At 42.3% G+C, this 25,889-nt stretch overlaps 1 protein-coding gene across 3 annotated transcripts in view; it reads left to right on the forward strand.

Moving 5' to 3' along the window:
- The first annotated feature begins 1,243 nt into the window (after positions 1–1,243).
- Positions 1,244–25,889, forward strand: part of GRID1 (glutamate ionotropic receptor delta type subunit 1) — a 504,645-nt gene continuing 479,999 nt past the window's right edge. For all 3 annotated transcript variants that reach the window (XM_051617448.1, XM_051617449.1, XM_051617450.1), the window contains exons 1-2: positions 1,244–1,646; positions 3,880–4,035. In XM_051617448.1, coding sequence (XP_051473408.1) covers positions 1,568–1,646; positions 3,880–4,035 — 235 coding nt within the window. In that variant the 5' untranslated portion in view covers positions 1,244–1,567. The remainder of the gene's footprint in view (positions 1,647–3,879; positions 4,036–25,889) is intronic.

The following is a 25,889-nucleotide window of genomic DNA, read 5'->3' on the forward strand; positions in this document are numbered from 1 at the left end:
AGGCAAGCAAGCAATGCTAAGTGTCTGGAGAGTTTCGTGGCGCAGGTACAGTTGATGGCTGTTTGCTGCCTTTACGTGACAGCGCTGATGTACTGACCGGGCAGAGGGGCCGCCCGGGCCTTTGCCCCGGGGCCTCCGCAGCCCCCTGGGATCGGGCTCCTGGGGGCAGCGTCCTGGGCTTTTCCCCACCGAGATTCGGAGCTCTGGCGCTACCTCCCGGGGCAGGGTCCGGCCTCAGCTCTCTGTTTGTTGCTAGACTTCCGCTTAAAAGACTGCGACCTCCAGGAATCGCTCTTTCTCCTGCTGTCCAGATGCTGACTTTATCTACATGTATTGCTAAAGCGGTCCGCGCCTCAGCCCCACTTAATAATCTTGATAACATCCTGCTCTTATTTTCTTGGCAGTAGTTTTAATTACGTTTCGGGCTCCTGAATGAATTTGTTTTCTCTGGATCCTTGGCATATTGAGACGCTTGTCACGTTCGGGTGCCTGCAATCACTGATGCGTTTGTTTTAGGGGATGAATTAGTCTTCTGAGCCTGAGCATGTCCAATTTATGAATTACATTTCATTGAAAGCTAGAACAAAACAAGAAACGGTTTTGCTGTACCACTTTTCTCCCCCACCCTCTCGCCCCCAGCGCGGGGGTAAGAATCTCGCGTTTCATTTTCTGTTGTCAAGAGCGGATCGTGTCCCGGGCCCGAGTGTGTGGAAGGAGGAAGGGGCAACCCCCCTGACGCCCCCGGTCGCCGAAGTTGGGCGAGCACGGGCGCAGCCCCGCGCCCCCGACCCTTACCTGCTGGGGCGTCCCGCCGCTCCGCGCCCGCCTCGCCCCGGGCCGGGCGGGGGGTGAGGGAAGCCGCCGAAGGCTGGGCGCCCTCCGGGAAGGGGCTGCAGCCCCGCGGAAGAGCAGGCGCCCGGTAACCCCTTCCCACCTCGTCCCCTCCTCTGCTCCCTGCGCTTGGAGCATCGGCCCCTTACCCCTCCTGCCCTGGGAGATACGCATACGTTCTATATATATAGACATATATACATTCTGAATATATATATATTTAATGGCAATGAATCTCCGTTCAGGCACAGCCGCCCCGCTCCCTCCGCGCCGCCCCGCGCCCCGCCGCCCGCTCCCTCCCGCGCCGTGCCCCGGCGGCACCGAGCGCCGAGGCTCCGCAGTCACGTGGCGCGGGGGGGGCGGGCGGCGGCGGGGGGGCCGCTCCGCAGTTCGCGGTCTGCCGGCGCCCCGGCACACACCGAGCGCTGGAGGCTCCGCCGCGCCGCCTGGCAACCCAGGATCTACCTCCCTGCTTTTGTAGCCCTAGCTTTTTTCTTTTTTTCTTTTTTTCTTTCCCCCCCTCCATAGCTCCTTTCCTTCAGCCTTGGAAAATTATTGGGGTGCGGGGGGAATTTGGGATTTTTTTTTTTTTTTTCTCTACGGGGGGTGTCTGGGCATCTTCCCACCCCCTCCGCGCCTGCTGCCTTGCTCCACCTGCCCTTGCGCCTTTTTGCTTCTTTTCCCCGGTCTGTCTCTCCACTAAACCCGGGCTGATGTGCTGTGCGAGAGGCTGGAAATGGAAGTGTTGATGCTCTGGCTTTTTCCCTGGATATTTCAGTGCGTTTCGGTGCGGGCGGACTCTATCATCCACATTGGTAAGAGAGGGAGCGGGGGGGTTGGAGAGGGACGTGGTAGATAAATAAATGAAGAAAGCGTCTCGTTTAACAGCGGCAATGTCAGAGGCATCGGCTGAGCCGAACTCCGCGGAGAGACAGGGGGAGGGAAGAGAGGAAGGCAGCTGAATCCCCCCCGATTTGAAAGTTAGGGGCGAAATGTCGGCTGTGCGCTGGGCCGGGCCGGGCTGGGCTGCGGGGCCGGGAGCGGGCGCGGGGCGGGGAACCCATCGGGGCCGCCGCTGCAGTCTCCCATGTGGCTGGGGAGCCTGCGCTTGGACCTGTTTGCGTGGAAAGGCTTTCTTCCCCGCGCCTTCTCTCCACCGAAGACAAACAACCGCCCCCAGCACCCGGGCAGGAGAGAGGCATAGTCTAAACGTGCTCGTAGGGAAAACTTTAAGGGAGATAATCCTTTGGTTTCCATCTCTTGTAGCAGGTGTCAGCCGAGCCGGAATGCGGGGGGAGGAAACTTGGCTGATAAAGGGTTAGAACGGCAAGATTTGCAGTGATTGTGTGTGTGTGTGTCTGTGAGCGCAACTTGTGGTTTGAATAAGATCTCATTAAAACCCCTGGGCAGCAAGAAGGCTAGGTCAGCAGTGGGAGGAAGAGAGGGATGAATAAGAGGCAAAGGAAAGGCTGATGTGAACTTTTATGGCTTCTGGGAGCAAGGGATGGTGATATCCGCGGGAAGCCTGGCGAGCAAAAGCAAGGCTCTGCAGTCACCTTTTGGCTGGTGTTGAAAGGTACCAGCAGGGACGAAAATGAGGATGTTTAGGGGCGGAAAGGAGGAGAATCACTTGTGGAGGATGATAGAGGGGACAGGAGTACAGCCAGCAAACGAAAAGCCGTAATTCCCACCAGCCTTTTGGGAACGATGGGAGATCAAATAAAGGAAGGGACCGGGGCACGAGCTATCCTGGCGACGGGAGGCTGCACGGAGATGGGAGGCAGGTCCCGTGTCGACTCCGGGCTGGTAAGGACAGGGGAGGACTAGCCCTGTAACAAGTTTCCCGGCAGGGGCGGTAGCCCCGTGCGGCGGCGGCGACTCCGGAGACCTCGGAGAAGGCTCCGGTCGGCGCCGCTCGCCTCTGGAGCCTGGGGGCGCAGCCAAGGCAGACAGCATTGCGGAGCCATTAAGGAGACGGGGTCAGCCCTGACCGCAGCGGGGAACTCCGGCCTAGGGACGCTCCCCAGGGCCGAGCAGAGCCCGGGGGCACAGGGGCCGGCACCGGGGCCAGCCCCGCGGGGAGGCAGAGAGACAATACAGTCGTCTTGGGAAGTGCCCGGGCCGCTGCAGGGGTGGCGGGCGAAACAGCCTCCGCGGCTCTTCTTCTCGGTCCCGCTTCTCCTGAGGGTGGACGGTATCACCGCGGCTTCTCTCCGCACGAACTTCATCCCCAGTGGTGTTTGCTAACTAGCTCCTCGCGGAAATAGCGGTCCTGTGGGCAGGAGAGGAGGGATGCTGTGTGCAGAGCTGTGATTTCACTCGGGCAGCACACGGAGCCTGCAGCCACAGGCAAGCACAGTGTGAATCAGCAGGACCTCTCCAGGCGGGGGTAGACGTTTTGTTTTGTTTCTTGTTCTGTGGCCAGCACTGAAGATCTCCCACCGCTGCGTGGAGCAGGGCTGTAAGCCTGGCGTGGGCACACGCACACACTCCGTAGAGAGGGGATCTTACGTAACACACATCGCCAGATGTTTGCACGTTAAACTGCATAGACAGGACAGCGGCATTAAAGCTTCCAGGTTACCGGACACAAATCCTGGCTTCTTGTTGGTGTATGCATGCGAGCCTCAATAAAACCGCTGCCCGAAAGGCAGCAACAAAAGGAGAGGCGAAGCAGTGAACAAAAAGGTGGTAAAATGTCCAAGCCTTCTCCCTTACCCGTCGCCGGAGAAGCGAGTCCCTCACTTCGCTGTGGCTCTGGCTCAGGGTTCCCCAAGTGACGGTGGAGCAGCAGTGGTCGGGAGGAGCGTTGCACTTCCCCGTGCCCAGGACGAGGCCGCGCAACCAGCGCGGCCGCCGACGCCTGGGTCCCGGCCCCACGGACGCCCGTTGCCCCCTTAGCTGCCCCCGCCTGGCATCGTGCAAGCCCGCTCGAGCTCTACACGGCCTAGGGGAGAATGGGGATTCGGGGGAACGGGTGGGAGCAAGCTGAGCCAGTGAGGAGCAGGGCCGAACCCTTCTCATTACACGCCGCCTTCCTCCCCGCAGGTGCCATTTTCGAAGGCAATGCTGCCAAGGACGACGAGGTGTTCAAGCAGGCAGTGTCGGATCTGAACCTGAATGACGACATCCTCCAGAGCGAGAAGATCACTTACTCCATCAAGCTCATAGAGGCCAACAACCCTTTCCATGCGGTGCAGGAAGGTGAGAGCTCCGGGGCGGCACCCACGGCGTGGGTGGGCTGGGCATTCGGACGGGACGGGGCAGAGAGCGGGCCTGGCCCGGCCCGTTGGCGGACAGGTTTCAGCGCCGGAGGCAGCTCGACCTCTCCTGGCGCTCGGCTGGAAACTTTTCTTCGGTCGGGGGTTGGCGCTATCTTACAAGGAAAGGGGAGGGACGGAGCGGTGCGGCGGCTGCGGCGCCGTGCCCAGCCCCGCCGTGCCCAGCTGTGCTGCGCAGGGCAGCCCAGGCTGGCAGCCACGGGAGAGCCAGCAGGGCAGAGGGGTCTAGGCGGCTCCTGGATCCACAAGAACTCCCTCTCTCCTTCGCTGCCGAGAGAAAGCCAGGCCCCACTGCCTCCCCGTCCATCACCCCCCAGTGAGCCCACGCGTGGACGCGGTGGGGCAGGGCAGACGAGGGGTTCTCCCCTGGAGGGTTTTTTTCTTGCGGCGCCGGGCAGAACTCGACATTTGCGGAAATGGCTGCGGGAGTAGTTGCGGGAGATGGCGGGGCACAAGCGGGCACGTCTCCCTGAACATCTGCCCCCGCGCGCACTAAGGGGGAGCAGAGCTGAGGCGGCCGATGGTGACAGCTCTGTCCTCCGTGAGAGCGGAGGTCCCTCCTAGGGGGATGGGTAGAGACTATGGTAGCCGAGTCGCCGGCTCAAAACCTTCCCAGAGTGTGTAAGATCTGACAAGTAGCTATGTAGGTAAATAATTTCAATTAGATTTTTGTAAAGGGAAATGTTTAAATTAATTGGCTTGCCTTTACAAATAAGACTTTAAAAATGTATTATTTGCAATTTAATGAATCCAAGGTTAATCATGGCCTAGGTTATTTCAGAAGCTGTGTTTTTTCAGTTGTAATTATTCTGGAAACAGAGAGCTGTATATATACCCAGACTAGAATATTTAAAAAAACCCCCGATTCATCACCAACCTTACCCTGAGTTTTACCAAGCACAGAGTGAATCTTTCCCTGTATGAAATTTGCGTTAATCCATATGTATTTATGTGTAAGTTGTGTACATGCAAATTATGGTTACAAATTTACACCAAATGTTAATTTTCATGAACTCTGAACAACTTCTTCTGCTGTTTCCTCAGAGTAGGTGCTAGTTAATATGGACATTCAGCACAAACAGCAATATATGCCTTTTCGAGGGTCTGATCCCATTAACAATAGGATTCCTCCCACTGCTCTGAAAGCTTAACAAGGTGGTATGAAAAAAAATCGTTATGCAAATAGGAAGAAGGGGAAAACAAAACTTCACCCACATAGATACTAGAGGAAAGTAAAAATCTCTAAATAATGGTGGGTTGATTTATTGGCAAAGATGAACTCTGAACAATTGGATCTTCTTACATTTGCAAAAGCTCAGTGTCCTATATTGGAGCTCATTCATATTCATGGAAGTGACAGTAGTTGGCTGGCTGAATGATTCAACAATGTCTCTTCTCAGAAGTAAAACTTTATGAAACTATTCTGAATGTCCTGGGATCTGAGCTGACAGTCTTGTGGACAGAGTCCCTTTGCTCAGTTTTACTGAAAGCAGAAAGCATGACCAACTGGAGGATTTTTCTTGATCTAGTAGGATTTTTTTTTGTTTTGCTTATTTGCCAGCCTTGATAATTAGTATTGTGTTTATGAAAACTACTAAGAAAATAAAGTTTCCCTGTTGAAAATCCATGATGAAGCCACAGAAAGGAGTCTGGTTAGGTTCTTAATATTTTTGATAAAGAATCTTTGTAGTACCTGAATATATGTAAATAAAGATATTTCTTCCTATCCCTTCCAAGATGCCCTTTCATGGTTCATGTGTCTCTCGTAGCTAGAATTGCTCTTTGATGAACTGATCTCATGCTGGAGAATTAAGGAAGTGGTCAATGAATGTTCACAATTCCAAAGAGAAATTGTTCTCTGTCACTACTTCATTAAGGCATATCAATGTGTCTTTTTTTGGGAGGACTACAAAGTGATCTTATCTGAGAGTAAAACCTTGCCACAGTGGGAGAGCTAAGAGTATCAGACTTTGCTCAATTTCCTGGCTTACTTTGTTGGTTCAGGTCTTTTTATAATGTAAAATTTAATTTCCTACTTTTGAAACTGTTACACAGCATACTGACAGAATGATCCACGGGATGTGCAAGTTGCTGGGCTACTCTTACTGAGCACTGTCTCCCTGCCCGTTGTTACTTGGTGTCTACTCAAAATTGCACTGTATCTCACTGTACAGGTGTCCTGCTTATTTCGGTAGAATATTGAGTTAATTAGTCGAAATAACTTGGAGCAAATGTGCTGCCCAGACTACTTTCAGATTCTTGCTACTGCTATATGAAGTACCCTGACATCCCCATTATTCTTCTGCAGTCTCTTTCTGAGCAGCGTCATGGAAATCAATGTTGCAAGCATTAGTTTCATAGTGATGCAACTTTTTATAGTAAAGACCAAGCCGGAATAAAAATAGACCATTGTGATACTACTACCAGAATAGTTAACGTGATCAAACCAATCACAAATACTGTTTTTATTGAAGTGTCTTTTGCACATTCTTGTGAGATGACATTGCAAGTGGTTCCTTAAGTCCTTTTTAAAGAGTGCTGCAACAAGGACCTTCCTTTCAATGATAAGGTGCTGATAAAATTATGAGAAGTGATCCCTCCATGCAACAAGGTCTATTGCATAGTAACAAGACTTTAATTACTGATGGAGATAGTTCTTACCATGATTTTGACTTGGCATTTTTTGTGCAGCTGGAGAACTTCTGCATAGGTAGGAAGCATGGGAGAGCAGTAACTGTGCGGTTTTCTCAGTAGGAACAGTGCATTTGCAGAACTAGAGGTCAAACAGAAGATACCTTGCTGCTCACAAATTGAACAGTTTTGAATGCTGGAAGGTGCTGAAAATGGTGGTAAAGTTTTGAAAAAAAGCTTTGGGGACTTTTCTTTAGACGGAGAAGGGCACTATTGTGACAGTTGCTGTTGACTGAAATAGGTAAACAAAATTTAGAGATGCTTTTTCTCAAAAGGCATGGTGGTCACAATGTTAATGGTTGTGCCAGGTGCTAGGGAACAGTAATTAACAGAAATTGTAAATTGTGTTCCATCTTTGTCTTTCACTTAAATTTGTGTTGCAGAAACAAAATCATGTTGTGTTGATATGTAAAGAGATTGTTTCGGGCCCATTGAACTCACATTCTATAACAAAGTTCAGCAAGTCAGTGCAAAAGAACTCCAGTGGCAAGGGTTGTAACAGTAATGAATAAACATACCCTGGTGTACACATAAAATAGGGCTTTATTGTCTGTGCTTGCAAGCACTTGTTGCATTTTGTAGAATATTACTTTTTTTTTAATGTGGCAATTACTTGAGGGTAAAATTATTTTTTCACTGACTGTCACAGGGGAAAATATACATGAGCAATCATTGTTCTTTTCATATGACTTTAACAAAATGAGCTCAAATCACAAACATGATGTTAAATTATATCCTTGCTTCCAAAGGAACTATGTGCTAAGTTTCTCTTAAGTGATTGAGATATGAGATAGTAAGTGCTTGTTTGCTGATGGCGTATATTTAAGCTAGTACTCTGGTAAACTTTTTGTGACTTGAGGATTCAAATAAGCTCAAAGGTATGAGAAACACTTGAAAGCTTTCAGTTCAAATTGTGATTTTTGAGCCTGCCACTGGTGTTGAAAAGAGACTGTGTATGAGATATGAGCGGGAAACAAGTTTTCAGCTGGTCTTGAAAACATGATGGCATGTTTAAAATAAACAACAAACAAAACTAACCTGTAGGTTTTCAGAATGCTGCTTTTGGAGGGGAAATAGCTAGCTGTAAGTCAAACTGGGGCATAGGAAAGCTAATGCTTAACTTTTGTAGTGCTCTTCAGAGAAGGGATCCAAAGGACGTAGAAACTGTGACACTTCAAAACCCCATTTCTTGGTGGATGATGCTTACATATCTATGGAGCTTTCCTAGAGCTGAAACTTGCTGTTCTCTCTGCATAGCAATTTCAGATGAATTTTTTCTAATTTGAGCAACCTTGTATGTGTGCTTGTTGATGTTAAAATGCTGTCAGCTCTGGAAAGCAGAACAGATTTGGAAAATCAGAACGTGATTCAAGATCAAGAATAGTGTTCCATAAATGGGTTTATGGTCAGTCCCACGTGTGCTGCTGTGTTTTCAGGGCAATTCAGAGCTGCTGGTTTTTTTTGGGTATCTGTGCTGTATATCACTGAGTGAATCTGATCTCTTATCATAGTCCGTAGGACTTGGCAATGATACATACCTGGCATAGTTCTTGAACTGTCTTGGTTCAGCATGTGTATTTCAAGTTACTACTGCAGTTGCTTTGTAACAGTTATTTGTTGAGAAGGTATAAGCTGATCAGTGAGTAGATAGCTAAGATGAAATACAGACCGGAAGAACAGGACTCAGCGGCTTCATTGCTATACTTGCATTTATTTGCCTGGCCAAAATCCCAAGCAGAGCTCTACTTGTCATATGTGCATTGCCCAGTGGTAAAGAACTGTGGAGGTGAGGACTGACTATATACTTGTGTCTGTGCATGTGCCTTGTGATATTTGCACACAGTTCTTGCAAACCTGGGACTCTATCTCAAGGCACTGCAAGTGTCCCTGGCTAGAAACCCTCAGGTGGGCCAGAAGCTGTGTCCTGGTTGTGGTGAAATACAGATTTCAGGCTTCAGGTAAAGGACTGTTGGGAGAACTTAAGCTTAAGTGGCTATAGAATATAGAAGAGAAAAGCCTAACAACAACTCTGAAAAGATACCCCTGGATCATGGTGGTAACCCTCCCCCTGCCTTTGGGTAAACCCAGCTCCAGCTCCATATAAACCTACGCCAAATAGGAGTTTGTGTGAATGTGGAGTAAGGTGCTTTGTTGAGCTGTAGTTTGACATGCCCCAGAAGTAAAGGCTGTTGTTTTTAGAGTTAGGAAATTTTCATACATGAATGGAAGAGTAGATAAAAATAAAAGGGAAGCATAAAAAATGCAAACAAAACAATAGATGAAAATTAATATAATATTGCAAATACAATTTTTTTTAAAAAAATTTTTTTTTAAAGCTCTATTGATTTGACTGCATTTGATTGGGAAACTTGGTGCCTAACTAGAAATCATAGGCTGTACCTAGATTTTTAATGTAAAACGTGAAAAAAAAAATTCTCATCTGCAAGAATTGCAAAAGATATGTTTATATAAATATGTTGTCAATTAATTTTTCTCCAATGGTTTGTCTTGAGTCTTTCATTATTACATGGCTTTACCTTTATCTGCTCTTCTGTGGTTTGCTCGAATAGAGATTTCACACTGTTTTCATCAATATGTGGGGGTCTTGTTTGGAAGTTTTTGGCAGTTGAACTCTGAGCTCTCCAGAAAGAACATATTGTTGCCTATGTTGTGGGTTTTGGTGTTTGTTTGTTGTGGTGGTTTTTTTTTGTTTTGCTCCCCTCCCCCCCCCCCCACCCCGTTTTAATCTGAGCTTTCAACACTTTTAAAAAAACAAACAGAAAGAGTGTAGGTAGGGTTCCCTCCCATGGTCAGAGAGGTCTTGCTGTGCGATTACACGTTTTTCCTACTAGTCTGCTGCAGTTAAAGCTGTTGCTCAGTGGGATGAATGTGCTTAACAGTTTTACCTGCTTGCCTCTGAGGCAAGACCAAGACTTGTTAAGGACTGCCACAGTGAAGACATCTGTGATGCTGTCATTTCATTGTGCTGGTGATTTTATGCTCCATAGTTAAGTGGCTCAATGTATTATAAACCAGAGTGTTTTGCAGAATTGAAGAAAACAACAAATGAAAGTGACCATCTCATCCCGTTCTTGTGTTTTTGTTATGCTGAAAGCAGGAACCTGCTGATGTCTTATATGGGAGGGAAAGTTGTTGTTTGGCCCTGAAGATGAATGCAGGTTACAGACTGTGGGCAAACATCCAAATCCCCTTGTTTGTTGCTTCATTCCACTTGCGCTTTGTTACTTTGTAGCCACAGTTATTTGGGTTCTGGTCACAGTTCAACTGCAGATGCAAAATATTTTGTACTGTTCGGAGGCAGTCCCTATGGAACCTGTCTTTGCTATGGCTTGGTTTTTATTCCCAGGATGTGCTGGCATTAGTTCCACCCCTACCACATCCACTGCTTTTGCAGAGACTCCTATAATTTCAGGCTGGGGCTGAGCTGCCCGAGGAGCAAGCTCCGGACAGTGCTGTGCATCAGGGTGCAGCAGGCAGTGAGGAGTCAGGCACAAGAAACGGGTGCTGCTGTGAGCTCACAGCTTGGCATCCCAGGGTAGAAAGGGGTTTTTGGTGGAAACACCAACAGTATGGATGGGACCTGTTTGGAGCTGTCCCAGCTTGGCAGAGGCTGTTGCTGCGGAGGTGACATGCTCAGCCTGCCACAGGAGGTGTTTCAGCCCATTTGCAGTGGGATGATAGGGAATCCCTTGTTTTCATGCTTTGCAGTTAGAAGGCTTTTATTTTTGTCAGAAGGATTTTAATTTTTTTTTTCACTCCCTCCATCTGCATAACAGGTTAAACTCATTTCTTCTCTCTCTTTCAACATGCAGATTTGCTAATAATATTTCCATGTTGGGTGTGGGCCACCCATCTATTTTAAGGGTTTTATACACAAGAGCAGCAGCAGGTTAGGCTACAATTCTTTTTCAGTACCTAATGGTCTTGCTGATCCTGCTGCCAATCCTCATCATTTATCAAGGAGCTGCAGTTGGGTTTCTTAATCTAGAATTTCATTATAGAAAATACGCTACATTATTAACTAGCATGCTAGAAATTATCCCTAAAGATCAGAAATAAGAAGTATTATAAAAATATTAGCAAATGTGTTTAATGTGTTTCAAGGTTAAGATCTCTGTTTCTCGTCTCTCCTTTTTTTCTGAGTGCTTGCTTTGTCTGTGGCAGCTTTTTTCAGTCGTTACTGTGGAGGAGGATCTGTAAATGTGAAATGAGTATACAAAACTGCCTTAGCCTGCTCTAGTGAAATAATGGCTAAAGAAAATGATCCTAAATTGTGACATACAGTCTGTATATATGCATATACATATACATGCATGCCCATATACCCCTTACTAATATTTTAATTGTTAGACTTACTGTAATTTGTCCAGCAGGGAATATGACTTGAGCCTCTTTGTGCTCAGAATCTTCCAGCTTCAGATGATTAGAGGATTGACTATCTAAGTATTACATTTTAACTTACATCTTTACACTCGCAGAATGAGATGGATTTAATGTTTTTATTTATCATGCCATCATTAAGCCATATAGTGAAGGGAGTTAAGGGTACATTCTTTGAACAGAGGGGATATAATATTTATTGAGACTATTCATGGCTTGCCACAGCTATTTACTGGAAAGAAAACAAAACTAAGCCTAGTTATACAGCTACAATAGTACCCGACTATAAGATTGCAGCGTACTAAGACTGTGGCTGAAATAGTTACTTTGTTTTTAACTTTTTGCCATTTCAAAGAAACCACAGTCAAACACTTCTTCATTTTTTTTAGACAAACATCAAGATGTTTTTCATACTTTTATTCATAGTAAATTCCCTCTGAGGGGAATTCCTGCTGTGTCTTTGTCTCTGTCATCTCATCTCATGCTTAGAGGCATTTTTCTCAATTTGCCCTTCAGAAAAAAATTACTTAGAATGCAGTTGGAATCATACTGCTTGTGAATATTATAATCATATGATTTTTTTTTTCTTTGTTTATCTGAAAGTGCCCTTCTAGTATGGAAATGGCCTACACACCTGTTGCTTTTCTGGCAAGAGATTCTTCCATAATTTATAGATATTTGAGTTGATGATTTTGAAAAACAGCTTACATGTTCAATTTTGCATTTTGACAGGGTTTTTTTGATGTAATAGAACTTACAGTGATTTTTTGTACATGTAGATACTGTGTGGTTTCAACAGGTTTCAATTTGGAAACCTGTTGCAAAAGATTTCAGACAAACGAATGAAACATTTTACACACAATGCACTTACAAGTTATTCAGATTACCTTACTCAAGAATGTGCCTGCTCTGAAGTTGAAACCTCAGTGCCATCCTGAGAATCCTTTCTGTTTCGCTCTCTGCTGAGGAAAAGGGGGAAGCTAATGCTGATTCCTAGTCTAGCTCTTGAGTTATTAGGATTCTTGTCCATAAGAAAATTGAAGTGAGACCATTACATAGCCTGCAGCACTTTGGGAACCTCATTTTATATCATATGTAGATCTGTAATAATTTCAAAAGCAGATAATAATGATATGCTAATATGCCAAGATTTCTTTCATTTACATAACTTTAAGGCAATAAATAACTGGAATGAGAAATATGTTGAAAGGCTTTCTTTTATGTTTTTCCTAATAGCTTGCATTTAATTATAATTTGGAGACCTGATTGCTGTGCTTTAACTGTGTTCAGGTTTGTGGGTTTGGAGTGCTTTTTCTAGCCTGGAATGTTTGTCTTATCAGAAAGAGGCTGTCTATACTAGCCCAAATATTGTGCAGTTCTGTTTCTTTGAGTCCATTGTGGCATCTTGGTGCCTATCCGTTTTCTCTCCTTTTGCCTATGATATTATATATTCAGATATGCAAAAAGAATTAATACTGGAAAGCAGTAACAGCCAGTGCTTAAAGGTAAAAAGAACAAAGAGGCATTAATTTCAAGTGGTGTTTGGCTGCAGTGAAAACCACAGCAGGGTTTCTACTGCTTGACCTTACTGAGATTCATTCCCTTAGCAACCTTTCATAGAGGAAGTTAAAAGGACAGTAAGAAAACACGCACACACACCCCCTCTCCCCCCCATTTAACAGAATAATATCTAAGTAATTACTTTCTATCTTAAAAAATACAAGCTGAAATGGAAAAACTCCCAGTGAGTCCAAGCTGTCATTTTGTATCCTGTTTCTTAGTCCCTTTAATCATCTGCTTTTTAACTTACTTATCTGAGTTTTTGAGATTTTAACTAGTAGTATTGCTGATGCAATACTTTAAATATCCTCAAAATCTCATTGACAATCTGGTTTGTTCTTATTTAAAAAGTGAATAAAAGCATTTTCCATATATGTGAGTGTTTTTAAAGTTAATGAACATTTTCTTTGTCAGCGGGTGACTCTACTTTATACCATTACTTGATATTTGGGAAGTACCAATTATTTGCCACTTGGTAATACTTTCAGTGGAGAAACTGTGTACTGACCTACAGTAGCATTTCCATAGCCCTTTGTTTTCTTAACCTGTTTGCTCCTGGATAAATATAAAACTTGGGATGGATGGTGGAAGGAGGATTAGCTTTATGGGAGACAGAGCTCTTCAGTGTCTTTTCTGTGTGTTTTCAAACCCTTGACTTAGTTTTATACTTATTAAGAAAATGCTTTAGAACTCAAGGAACTCAAAGGGTATAAACTGAGCATTGTCTTGTGTGGAATATCAGCTTTAATCCAAAGAACCAGTGTTTGGTTCATTTTCTATCCTAATTGAGGGTATTTTTTGAGTGAGAACACTTATTGAAGAGGCTCAGAGAAAAGGAACTTAGGATGTGATGTCTGCAGGCGTCAAAACACAGAGGGCTAGGGTGTTGAAGTGCACAAAAAGTAGAAGCGATCAACCCAATTATCTGCTTTGAGTTTATTTTTACTGAAACTTTGTTTTTCTTTTTCTTTCAGCTTGCTTTTGTCCTCGTACTTCAGTTACTGTGGAAGTAACAGTGTTTTTGATAGGGGTTGGACTGAGTGACCCAAACAAAACCAGAAAAGTCTTGTCCTTCCTCAGGTCTGAGTGAGATGCTTGCATAATATAGGTCTGGATATTTAAAAAGGCTGGAGAAGGTCAGAAGTGCCACAAAGCAGCAAGTAAACAGTCTGCAAATAATCAGCCAGTGGCAGGTGTTTCCTTTAATGAGAGAAGAAAAGGCCTTTCCAAAGTGTGCTCACAGGGCAAGATGGGAAAAAATATAGTGCAGCAGAAGTTGAGGTTGACTGAACCTCTAGTTGTAGAAAGTCACTTGTCCAAGGCAGTTTGAAATGAGAGTACCTGTATCTGGATTGAAGTGTTGTACAGTTCACATGAAAAGGAATTTCATGTTTTAAAACTACCTAGCTTCTTTTTTCGCAGCCCCCTGGTACTGGCAAAGTCAGCTGCGCAGGCAAGCAGAAGTACTGTTGTCAAGCATGATTAGAGACAGCCTTCATAAGGTGGCTGGAGTAATCTTTCCTTCCCTTTTTTGCCTGTGCTAGTGGCACTGGTGTGGCAAGATGGTTTCATAAATAGGTTTCTAAAGGATTAATGCCTTGCCATTTGTTGAGGGCATTTTTGAGATCATGGTGTGTCCTCTTTGCTTTTATGCTGTTGCTTAAAAGTAAAACATAATGTCAGCTAAAATGGAGTCATCTGGGTAATGCAATGACTACTGATGCCTGGTTCTTTTTGAGTCAAAACTGCAATCCTAGTTCTCAAAAGACGTTTTGTTTTAAATTAGATTTTTTTATTTATTTTTTTTTTCCAGTAATGTAATATTTACCTTGGGAAGTGCTTCCTTGTGTTATCCATTTGGTTTATTCTTAGTGTCTTATTGCCATGTCAGAGAATATATAGTTGTAGTGGTATCTTCATGCCTCGGGTTGTTCACCAAAACTCCAGTTACTCAAAGACATGCAGCTGGTCAGATGTATACTTCCCTGTCTGTGGCTGTCCTTTTCAGAGCCACCTCCTCACTTCCAGCCATGCCCCATCTTATATGGAAAGCAGATTCATCATTCTGCTTCCGAGGGAGTTTTTAAAATGTGAACTGTTTCTCCAAATTCTCATGTCTTTTTTATCTGTCTTCTCTTGTTTGGTAGCATGGTGTTCTCCCCATACTTTGCTCTTCCCTGCCATTGCTCAGTGCAATAGATTTTATGAACATACTTTTTGTGATTTGTTGGATTATTCTATTTCCATTGCATTTTAATCATCATGATGACAACATCTGTTGGCAGCAGTACACAGATGTTTTTGAGAGCATATCCTAAGGTTTTGGAATGGTTAGTATATCTCCATGAGAAAACTAAGGTTTTTGTCTTTTCCATTTATGTTAAAAGAAGTGAAAGTGCATTATGGAAATGAAATGTGTGTCTCTTACTGACTTTCAGTGACTGCCAGGGGAAATCTTTAAGTTGCATGCAGCTTCCTCTGTGTTACCTGCTGCGGTGACATGGGTTTGTTACAGAATTAAGCCTCTCATCCTGCTTCCACTGATATGATGGGTAACATTCCTCTCCTTTTTTTTTGTTTTGGTTTAGATTTTAACCTTTAAAGCGGTTTATCTCTAACTTCATAAGGAAATGTAGAATACATGTGGACAAAGAAGCCAAAGGTGCACCTTGAGAGCATCACAGTAGTTCTAAAGAAAGGCAAAGTATCAGGAATGTAAAAGGGAAATTACAATAGTGGTCAGTTATATTTGTGATAGGACATTCTGGTAACATTGACAGTTAAATACATTCAGACTAAAATGGTAATTTGGTAAAAAAATACTTCATAAAATGTCCATGAACTAGAAGATGGAGTATATATTTTCATAATTTCAATGCCTTTTAACTTTCCTTCTTGTACTAATTATCTCCAAAGACATGTTGTCCTTTAGGCAGCTCAACATGCAGAAAAGCACTTCACGTGTAGGCAAGAAGCAAAGTTTATTGATTAAAGACAGGAGGTCATGAACTGCACCCGTGGTGGCAATGGGACATTAAACTGGATTTTGGTAATCCTGTAAACTGGAGTCTTGTCTCTTTCCCTGAATAGTTATGAGTGGTTGAGTCAGCTGAAGTGACACTTCTAAAGCATACTATAAGAGGAAGACTTGAAGCAAGATGTGTGAGAAATTTTGACTCAGAAATTCATTTTTTTCAGAAAAATAGATGAATAAGATGTTACATGGAGTAATTAATATGGAAATTTTGGATCTCTCTTGTCCTTGTAAAAAAAGAAAATGTGCTCTAAAATGTTGATGTTCTTTTGGGCTTGCAGGGGAGAAAAGTCTGTAACTTGTGACGGACTTACAATGTATAAAATTTGGTTTATTAAAATTTTTTTTAGAAATAACACTGCTAGTTGCCCAAGGCTGTAGTTCACCTCCGTACAAAACCCGTGCATGGAATGTAAGTTAACTGTAAAATTAGTACACTGTAAAATGCAGCACGAGACCAGAGAACTACTGTACAAGGCCCTAGAGAAAAATATGTATCACATGACACTTTACATAGTTAAATCCAAGTAAAACTCAATCACAAGATGATCAAGGGGCAGGCAGAAAAAGACGTGAGCCTGCTTCTCTCAGTTCACTTCCTGGGACAGTTTGGTGAACTAATAAGGTAAGGTTGTTCTCTCTGAGGTTGAAGAAGAAATAGGAGTTTGACTGAATGTAGAACACCATAGTGACAGCTGGAAAGGCTCTTTTGGTTCCAGTACCCCTGGAAAGTGCCTTAAGGCAAAATGAAGTCTTGTGTCAATTTGCTGTCTAAATCTGTTTCCAACTCCTTTGTTGGTGAGGTATATTTGACTTAGGAAATTCAAATAAATATACAGATTCAGAGTTCCATCTTATAAAAATATCTCTGTCTTTTTAGGGTTCTTTGAATGGATTTGCAGATAGCTTGTCAGATTATCGGATTAGCTGGAGAACAGTAATAGGTCCTAAGGCCCTGGGAAAATGCTCTTTGAAGTTGCGCATATTAAGTGGGTTCTTCAAGATTTAAGATGTTGTTACAGTGTTAATAAATAGCTTGCGAATCAATAGGAAAACTTAAAAAAGAAAAGAAGAAAAAAAGATAAAAAGTTAAAAAAAAGGAAAAAGTAAAACTATGTTAGCTTTTTGGTCAGAAAGTTTTCTAGCTGATATGATGAAAACTTCATGAAACCATGAAGACAGACAAATGCAGATGTACTTTGTTCTTGGTCTCATAAATCTAATTTAAAGAAGTCCTTTAAGTTTCTTAATGAGAGGTTGTTATTATGAAGTGTGTTTGTGTTCTTTCCAAAGGATTAATGATTACTTTTTTCCAGGGTGTCCATATTTGCAAATAATTGCTTGCATGGCAAAAGTGTGGATATCAATGTAACGGAGTGTTCACACAGCTTTAAAAAAGTGTACCTGCAAGGCATTCATCTGGAATAATATTGAGATTTAAGCTGAAGATGAGAAATATTTGCTGACAGGGCTGGCCCCGAGGTGTTCTTTTTCCTTCCTAAATGCTGATAAAATTGCATGAAGTGTTCTAAAGTATATTGAAGGTTGTCTCAAGATCAATATATTTGCTTAAAAAAGGATTTTTTTTTCTCCTCATAATTATGTTCTTTTGTAATGAGATTTTGTATGAAACTTATTTTTTTATATATAGAGAGAAATAGGAAGGAAACTTGTTGAGAGTATTAGTTATTTTGATGCAGATAGATGTCAATTGATTTTCTTGATGGTGATCCTGGATTAAGTTTTAAATTGTGGAAGCTTGGCTCTAACTTTGGTCATTGGCGAATGAGATTTACTAGGTGAAGACAAATGGGACTCCCAGTGCAGTTTCTCATGTGATTGCCAAGGTCTGGTCTGTATAACATGGAAAGGAAGACAAAACTTTTGTTTGTCACCTCTGTAGGCATCCTTGGGACTGGAGTTTCTCACTCCACTGCTCATGTAGTGTTATACTTCATGCCTCCTTCTGACCTGTCTGTAGGGCCTAAGAAGGGATCTAGCTCTTGAAACGTAGCTTAAGGTGCATGATAGTGTTTTGCTTCATCCTGTCTCTTTGATCACCCAAGGCACCATACAGTCCAAAGGAAGGGATGTTTAGTATTTTAGGCTGCTAAATCTATCGGTTATTTCTGTTATTACTAAACTGCATTTGCGTAAACCAGAGATGAATTAAAATAAGTTTGGAGTTGTGAAGGAATTTTTATTCCTGGTGAGGTAACTGAACACCTGCAACTTACTTAATTTTTACTCTGTGTTGTGTGGGTTGTGATCCATTTTTTAGGATTGTCTGAAATATTTGATATAACACATTTCCCAATGTTATTTAGGCCAGCATGGTGGCCTGAACTTCTGCTCTCCTCTTGAGTCACATTGTAGTTCTGGCCTTTGGCCTTTGTAGAGGGTTGTAGGCCTGTTTTCAAGGTTTTCAGTTTCTGTACCTCCAGAAAAGTTCCTGAGAGGAGTGATAATTTAAATCTGCTGACAACAGACATTATTTTTAACATTTTTTTTTAAAATAACCTAATTCAGTCTGCGAACCACAGGTTGAAATCAGTGGTATAAGATTTAGGAAATAAACCTTGGTGTTCACCGAACTGATATGTTCTTGACTCTCGTATTTTCCTGTGGTTGCAGGGAATTGGAGTCAGTGACCCAGATGATCCTTCCAGCTTTGTCCCTCAGACATGGGAATATGTATGCTCACTGTCATTAACCTCGTGCTGTTTACTTCCCCTTAAATGGTCTGTTAAATCTTTATTTTAATCACTGAAGTTTATAATTAACCAGCTACTAAGACTAGAAAAATTGACTGCTGTTCTTGAATGACAAACCATTATCTAAGTGCAGATGAACAACCCCTTTGAATTTGTTAGTCTCAGTTGTTTTCTGCAGGGAAATACTACATGAAAGTGGAGAACTGTAGGTCTTTGGAGGTATTATCCTCAGAGATATAAAACGAACATGGGAATTTGGGATGTCTGACAACCGTAAGCTGAGATATTGGCCTGTTTGCCAAGCATGACTCTGCCGCTGTCATAATGCAGACTAGAAATCTTTAATAGCTGTACTTTGGTGCTTGTAAACTAGTGAGTGATTATTTCATCTTCTGTTTATATACCATTCATCAAAGCAGTCCGGGCTGACAGGGCCTGGAAAATTCTCAAGGGTTTTGCTGCTGTTAATGCAGCACACTACAATGGGGCCTCTCTTGAACAACAATGTTGCTGAGTACTTCTGATATTGTAGTCTATATTGGCACTAACTCACTGAATCATAGGAGTTGCGTATTCCTACCCATCTGCCTCATTTAATCTGATTGCAGAAAATTCCTTGGAAGTTCTTCCTTCTGTATATTGAATGTGAATTTTAGCAGTTGCCATTAATAGCACACAGTAGCTAGTGGATGATTTTGTAAAAACTCAGGCCGTTTGCTTAAAATAGAAAGGGTTATTTTTGTGAGGGTTTTGAGGAACCTAGCTTTTTTTTTTTCTTCTTTCAGAAATACGAATAAATTTGCCCGCGAAGTCACTGTATGTAGTAATGTTTACTGTTAAAATTTATTAAATTTACTAAATGTTTCTGTAGCCTTATACAATTGAGAAGAGCTTAGGATGAGGACCACAACCTGCTTTATTTTTGTTCGTAGAAATCTGAATGCATGACCTTACAGCCATTAATGACTATGTGAACTTTTGCCTAGCATGATATTCAGAGATATTACAGCTGAGGTTTTAGACCACACATAACTCCATGCCAACTCCCTGATTTTAAATAGTACAAATGACAGGTTTTTTTACAAGCAGGCTGAGCATTTGTGCATAGAAAAGCTTTCCAAGCCCATCCACATGCATTTAGACCTGGCCTGTACTCAATACTGTGTAAGTACTGTGAACATGAACCATATCCAGTCCTAGGGATACCTGTAGGTACAGGGTTCAAGCTTTATCTCCTCTAGCCTGCCACGTATAGTACAGCTTGGCATGCATATGAGAATCTGCTTAGGGATGCCATTCTTTTATTCTTCCTTTCCAAGTTAGCTTGGCTCTCCAGCCTCTGTGAGTGGGCATCTTATATTGCTTATGCATATAGCAGTCACCTGAAATTTTTTGCAGGTATTTCTGAAATATGATACTTGATACTTTCACAGGCAGATCCTGCACATGGGAGGAACTTCTCACATGCATGGGCTTAAAGGCTGGATGGCTCAAGGCATGTGCAAAGTGGTAGCTCTCGGGCAAGTGAATGTAAATGCAGCATCAGCTTTAGTTCTAGTGATGAATTTGGCTGCTCTGTGAGACTTGCCAGCATGAGGCTTGCCCCATGAGAAGAGCTGGGATTTGGGAAAGGTGCTTGGGGCAGGGAAGTAGCACCATTTCTCGTATTTTCTGTTGTCTCCTAACTGACATCACGAATAATAGGATCTACTTGCCTGAATGCACCGTAGGGACTTACCTGTGGTTTGCCCCTTCATATATCTTTTTGATGACAGAAGCAGACCGGACTTGGCCAGTAGCAACCTCTTATCCTTGTGGCATCAAAATTGAATTCTGCCTAAACTGCTGAGATGGTGTGAACTCTCTCTACTCAACAGTCCATGTAGTACATTGTCTGCTTTGTCTGAGTGGAAATTTGAGTCTGTATTTCCAAAATGTACAGCCAATGGGAATATAATTGCAAAGATGGAGCTGCACCATGAACAGAGTTGAAAGAATACCAAGTGTTCTCAACATTATACATCTTTAGGTCATATATGGATTATCTAACAGGTGATGGCACACTCAGCTGCCTAGGGAAAGACAAACAGGATTGTGTCACTGGAGTAACTGCTTCCAGCTAAGTCATGAATTGCAGCATATCTGACTGGTCTATAAAGACTTCAAGTGATTAATTTCTGAGAGGAAGAACTGCAGCCTGATATATACTATTCAATATTAGCACAAGAAGACTATACCAAAGGGAAGATATTTGTTGAAAATTATTTAGTTGCCTTTAGAAGAAATAGGCAATAAATGTTTGACTGTCTTCATTAAACCCAAAAGCATCTGTTACAACACTTGTTATGGTAACTAAAGTAGGTATTAAGTCTGACTGTAAAAGTTACAGAAAACATAGCTTTAAAAATTCATTGCCTGTTTTACTAGTGATTGGCAAATAATTCCTATGAAGATGCTTTAAAGGGTCTGATCTGTGGAGTTCACAGTTCTCAGAGTCTTGATTTGTGTTTGAGAGTATCTTGCTCTTTCAAGGAATGTCTCCTTTCAGATTTCATGCAGTATCAGATGTTTCTCTAAGTTCCTAGCTGACTGCTACACAGAAGTAAGCAAGAACTAGCCAAGTATGGGAAAATAAAAACAGACAAATCCTACAAGGGTCTTTCAGACGTATTTCTTAGGAACATCCTTAAGTGGTAACAAGAGAAGGATCTAATTCAGAACCCCATGCTGCATTTATTAATTTCCTGTGGCTTCAGAAAGTGAATCTAAGAACAGATATGGCAAGAGATATGGCAGAGCTCTAGCTGCTGTTACTGGATGGTGGAAAACACACAGAAGATAATGATCCTGTAATTTTATAGCACACGGCTATATCTACATGTATTCCATAGTGGATTAGAGATCCATCATTAGTTCTTCAGCACTTTCAGCAGCAAAACACAGAGCAGTTTTGAAAAGGCATGTAGGCATGTTTTTTCTTTTATCATTCTTCTGAGAAAATGTAAAACAGAAAATGCGAACAAAATTAAAGTCCTAATTCTATTTTAAATATTAATTCCACAATATTTGAAACATCCATTGGAAAAATCCTTTATTTAATCTTTGTTTGTTTTTGTTTTGTTTTGTTTTTTGAATCTGAATAGAATGAAGTTTTTCTGCTACAGACTTACTACTAAAAAAAATAAATTTCTGCCTCAGAATGTGTAATTTTTGGTGACAGAGATGTTTTCTGTTACCTCTACCCATTCTCCCAAATAAAATCCAAGGAAACTCTGGCTGTCAGAGCAAATTCTTCTTCTGGTAAGAGAGTATTTTTGATCTGTAAACTAAGAAGCTAATAAAGCTGGGCAGTGGCAGCCCGTAGAGAGAACTGCTGCCTTTTTTTACCCTCCACAGTTCACTTTGTTTCATATATTGCAAAAAGAAACCCCTAACTAAAATAATCTCTAGGGAACTGTTTATTCTTTTAGTTTAACTGGATATCTGGCAACAGACCCCCGTTGTATTTCAGAAGACTTAACATAAAATGGAAAATATGTGACTTTTATCTAAAATCTTTCGTGGGCTTTGCCTTCCCTATGGCCAATGGTTGCTGAGTCAAGAGCTTGATGAGGCACACCCTGTGCTGTCCCACCCGTACAGAACTGCCTTACACCCAAGTCGTGTACCTGCTTCTGTGCAGGCATTCCTTGTGGGAAAGAGGCAGGAGAAGAGTGGTGCAGCTGACTCTGCTGCCTGGGCAGTTGGCCGGGGGCTGCTGGGACTTGCAGACAGGCAGTCTTCAGAAGTCTCTGATCTGACTCTGTGGTCCAGTGACAAAAGGTCCCTATCAAGCTGTCCTTGAGACTTTTTTCTCTAATGAGGGAGCAGGATATTTTGGATTGCTCACAACTTATTATCTGGTCTCTCTTTTGTGAATTATTACTGAAGTCATTGTGTGTGGGCAAAATTTCATTTTAATTTCAGCAAGGAAGATACCAACTGAAGTAAGGAAAGTCTTCAAAACTGAAACTTCAACCAGTCTGCCTATATTTCTCCCACTTCTGTGAAATTCATATGTGAGTGTATATATATATAAACATATATATATAACTACATTAAAAATAGCTGCTCATAATTAGGTAGATTATGTACATATTAGGGAACACTAGCTTTTCTTTCTAGGAGTCTTCTGTCATTCCCAGCTGTGGTAAGAATACACAGAGAAGGATGTTATTTTATTATGATAGGATCACTGTTGTTAGCATTAGTCTTTATTTTCTACTATCTCTTATGAGATTTAAGCCTGTTGTTTTCATGCAATTTTCTTTTTTTTTCAGTAAGTTTCCAAAAATATATGTCTTTTTTATGCTAAAACTGTCCTTCATAGGAATTTCTTAATTAATTCTTTGCAGTTAGTACAGGATGATCACAATCCCTGCAGGGCATTGAACAGTAGTTTCTTGACCATTCTGGTATCTCCCTGGCAGGCCCAGCCTCTACCAGGCTGGTCTTGTGTTCCAGATGACCCAGCCATCTGTTCCCAAGGCACAAGGTCCCTGCGGCATTTGCTGACACATAACTTTGTGTTTGTGTTTGCACTGAAACTCTTCAATCAGGTACTTAAATGAGCATCTCAGCATCCTTATTTCTCACAGAATTGAATCCTCCATGTAATGTCTCCTTTCATGAGGAAGGAGTCTGTACAAGGTTTAACACCTTGGATCCATTAAAAATTGCTGTGATGTATAACAATGTATGCCTTGTAACTTGCTGTAAAGACAGTTCCCGATGATTTGGTGCAACAGAAAGAAGGCATATTTCTCTTGAAAATATTTTTCCTGGCTGTTTCTGTAGTCAAATGCTTCAGAAATAGCTATGGTACTAGGGCTTACCTTTGCAAGCCTAAATTCTGTGTTACTGAGTACTTCCTGTTCAGAAATTACTAATTAGCTAGAGGCTTATAATAAAATAATATGTCAAATATGGTAGTAATATCTAGGGAAATTACTGTGTACCTGCACTGTGTGTTTGATCAGGGAACACTTTTAGAGCATGGGAAACAGGGAGGGTGTAATTCTTACCTCTAATGGAATACCTTAGAGATAGAGCTGTTAACTGCTCTAGAGGTGGCACTATGGGTTTCCCTTTCAAAATAGTCTTGAGAGATAATGCTGCTTTACCCAGATCCCTGATGACATCTAGGGCTCAGGAGTGTGTGTCTGACTTACAGCCCCTCAAAGCCTCATTATCTGGGGGAAATCTTCCCAGGAGTCTCCATAAAGATACTTGAAAAGAACAGGCGATTGCTGCTTGCACAGGGCCATGAGGTCTCATGAAAAGGAAAGGCTTTGCAGAGCAGAGGATTTTTTTTTCCCTTCTGCTGATGACTGAAATTGGTAAAAACCCCTGAACATGGCAAAGGAGGAGAACTTGGGTTAGACTAAGTTTTTAGCTTGATATAAACCTTCTTTGTGTTTTGTATAGTAGCTGTGTTTCACTGTGAAGGATTCTAAAAGGGCTTTTATCAAGAGGGATTTAGATGAACACTGAAAGACAAAGTGATACCAGTACTGACTTGTTTCACATGCAGTCTTTGTCATTTTAGCAATGTCAAAGTTTCTTATAGCCTGGATATTTCAAAGAGGCAGAAAGGTACATGTAAATGCACTGATTGTTTAGGATGGAGATAAGTTTCAGGCTTGTCAAGCAGAGCTTAAAATTCTCAGTTCTTATTTGAAGCAGGAAAAAAAGGCAGTCACTTTCCAGTAAATCTGTAATTTCTTAAATAGAAATATTTTAGCTATTCTAGACCATTTTAATCTATCACTGTATAGAGACTGATATGATTGCTCTGTACTAATATAATCTTTCTGCTCTATCTCTACTTGTGAGGCTTGTGAGAATTAATTAACAAATTCTGATAAGAATATTCAGTATGCTCATAAGTATTGTATTCAGAGATACCTTGCTTTCACTAAAAAAACATGAAGTGCTTTTCTTTTATCCTTTTGCTTTAGAATAAAAGGTCAGGGAACAGAGTTGCAGCTTTGACCTGAGGGATATGTTTTCACATGGTGGGGATGGGCTGGCTGGCTGCACCATTTATGGGAGAACACTCTCCAGAATTGCTGTTTTGATTGCCTTTCAGTGAGTTTGCACCAAAGATTTTCTGAGTGTAGCTGTCCCTTCTCTACTGGTGTCATTTTTTGAACCTGAAAGACCATTGATAACATGTCTTTTGTGTGACCAAATTAAATAGAAAACTGGAAGGGTCCTATTGAAGCTGCAACCACTTGGCTGCATAGTGGCATCTATTTTGAGAAAGTTTTCAGCTTGGTCTGAGGCTTTATGCAGGGAAATCAGTAATACTTAATTAGTTGATTAATCACACAACAAAATAAAATAGCAGGACTTAAGTGCATGTGGATCACTTTTACTCTACCTTTTCTATTAATGATCCTTCCTCTTACCATTTTTTCCCTGGATTTTCTTCAGTTGCCTGTGATCATCTGCAATGTTTAGAAGGTATTTCTTAATTGGAAAACTTAGTACCAGAGAAAGCAGGCTTTTGCATGGAAGGAACTTATATATTGATACAGGTCTGTTATTTTGTAAATCTCAAGAGTGGCAGTGTCCTACCATTTGATGAAAATTCTCTGGCCCAGTCCATCAGGCCTTTAATTTCTTTTCTGTCACCTTTCCCAGTCCTTCCTATTGTCCTTCTATTTTACATTTGTTCTCAGAGAGCTATGTCAAAGTCTGGTTTGGCCCTTGGTATCTGTTTGTAATTTTGTAAAGGAAAAGAAATGAAGACTGTACAATTTCTGTGTACCTTTTAGACTGATCTTCATTTGCTACATATCCTTGATAGCTGCCACAATCTATTTCCAGCTTCCTCAAAGGCTGAGTTTATCTCCCTTCAGATCTCATTATGTTCCTCAACTTTACTGCCCTAGGAAGCAAATACACACACATACACACACATTTCACCATGTTATTTTTTTCCTTTACAAACATAATCTCTTCCATCTTGTCCCTTTTCTGAATGTGTGAATAACAGCAGTTTTCCAGAACACTTGCTTTGTATTCTGTAAATCACTACATCACAAACAAGTTCCCTTTTTGGATGCACTGATGTCTTTTTGGCCCCTCTCAGTATTGTCATCACACAAGGGGATGAGGGGACCGATTGCATCCCCAGTAAGTTTGCAGATGACACTAAGTTGGGAGGCAGTGTTGTTCTGCCTGAGGGTAAGAAGGCTCTACGGAGGGATCTGGACAGGCTGGATCGATGGTCCCAGGCCAATTGTATGAGGTTCAACAAAGCCAAGTGCTGGGTCCTGCACTTGGGTCACAGCAACCCCAGGCAATGCTACAGGCTTGGGGAAGAGTAGC

Source organism: Apus apus, chromosome 4 (genome assembly GCF_020740795.1).
Source record: "Apus apus isolate bApuApu2 chromosome 4, bApuApu2.pri.cur, whole genome shotgun sequence".
Classification (NCBI taxonomy): Eukaryota; Metazoa; Chordata; class Aves; order Apodiformes; family Apodidae; genus Apus; species Apus apus.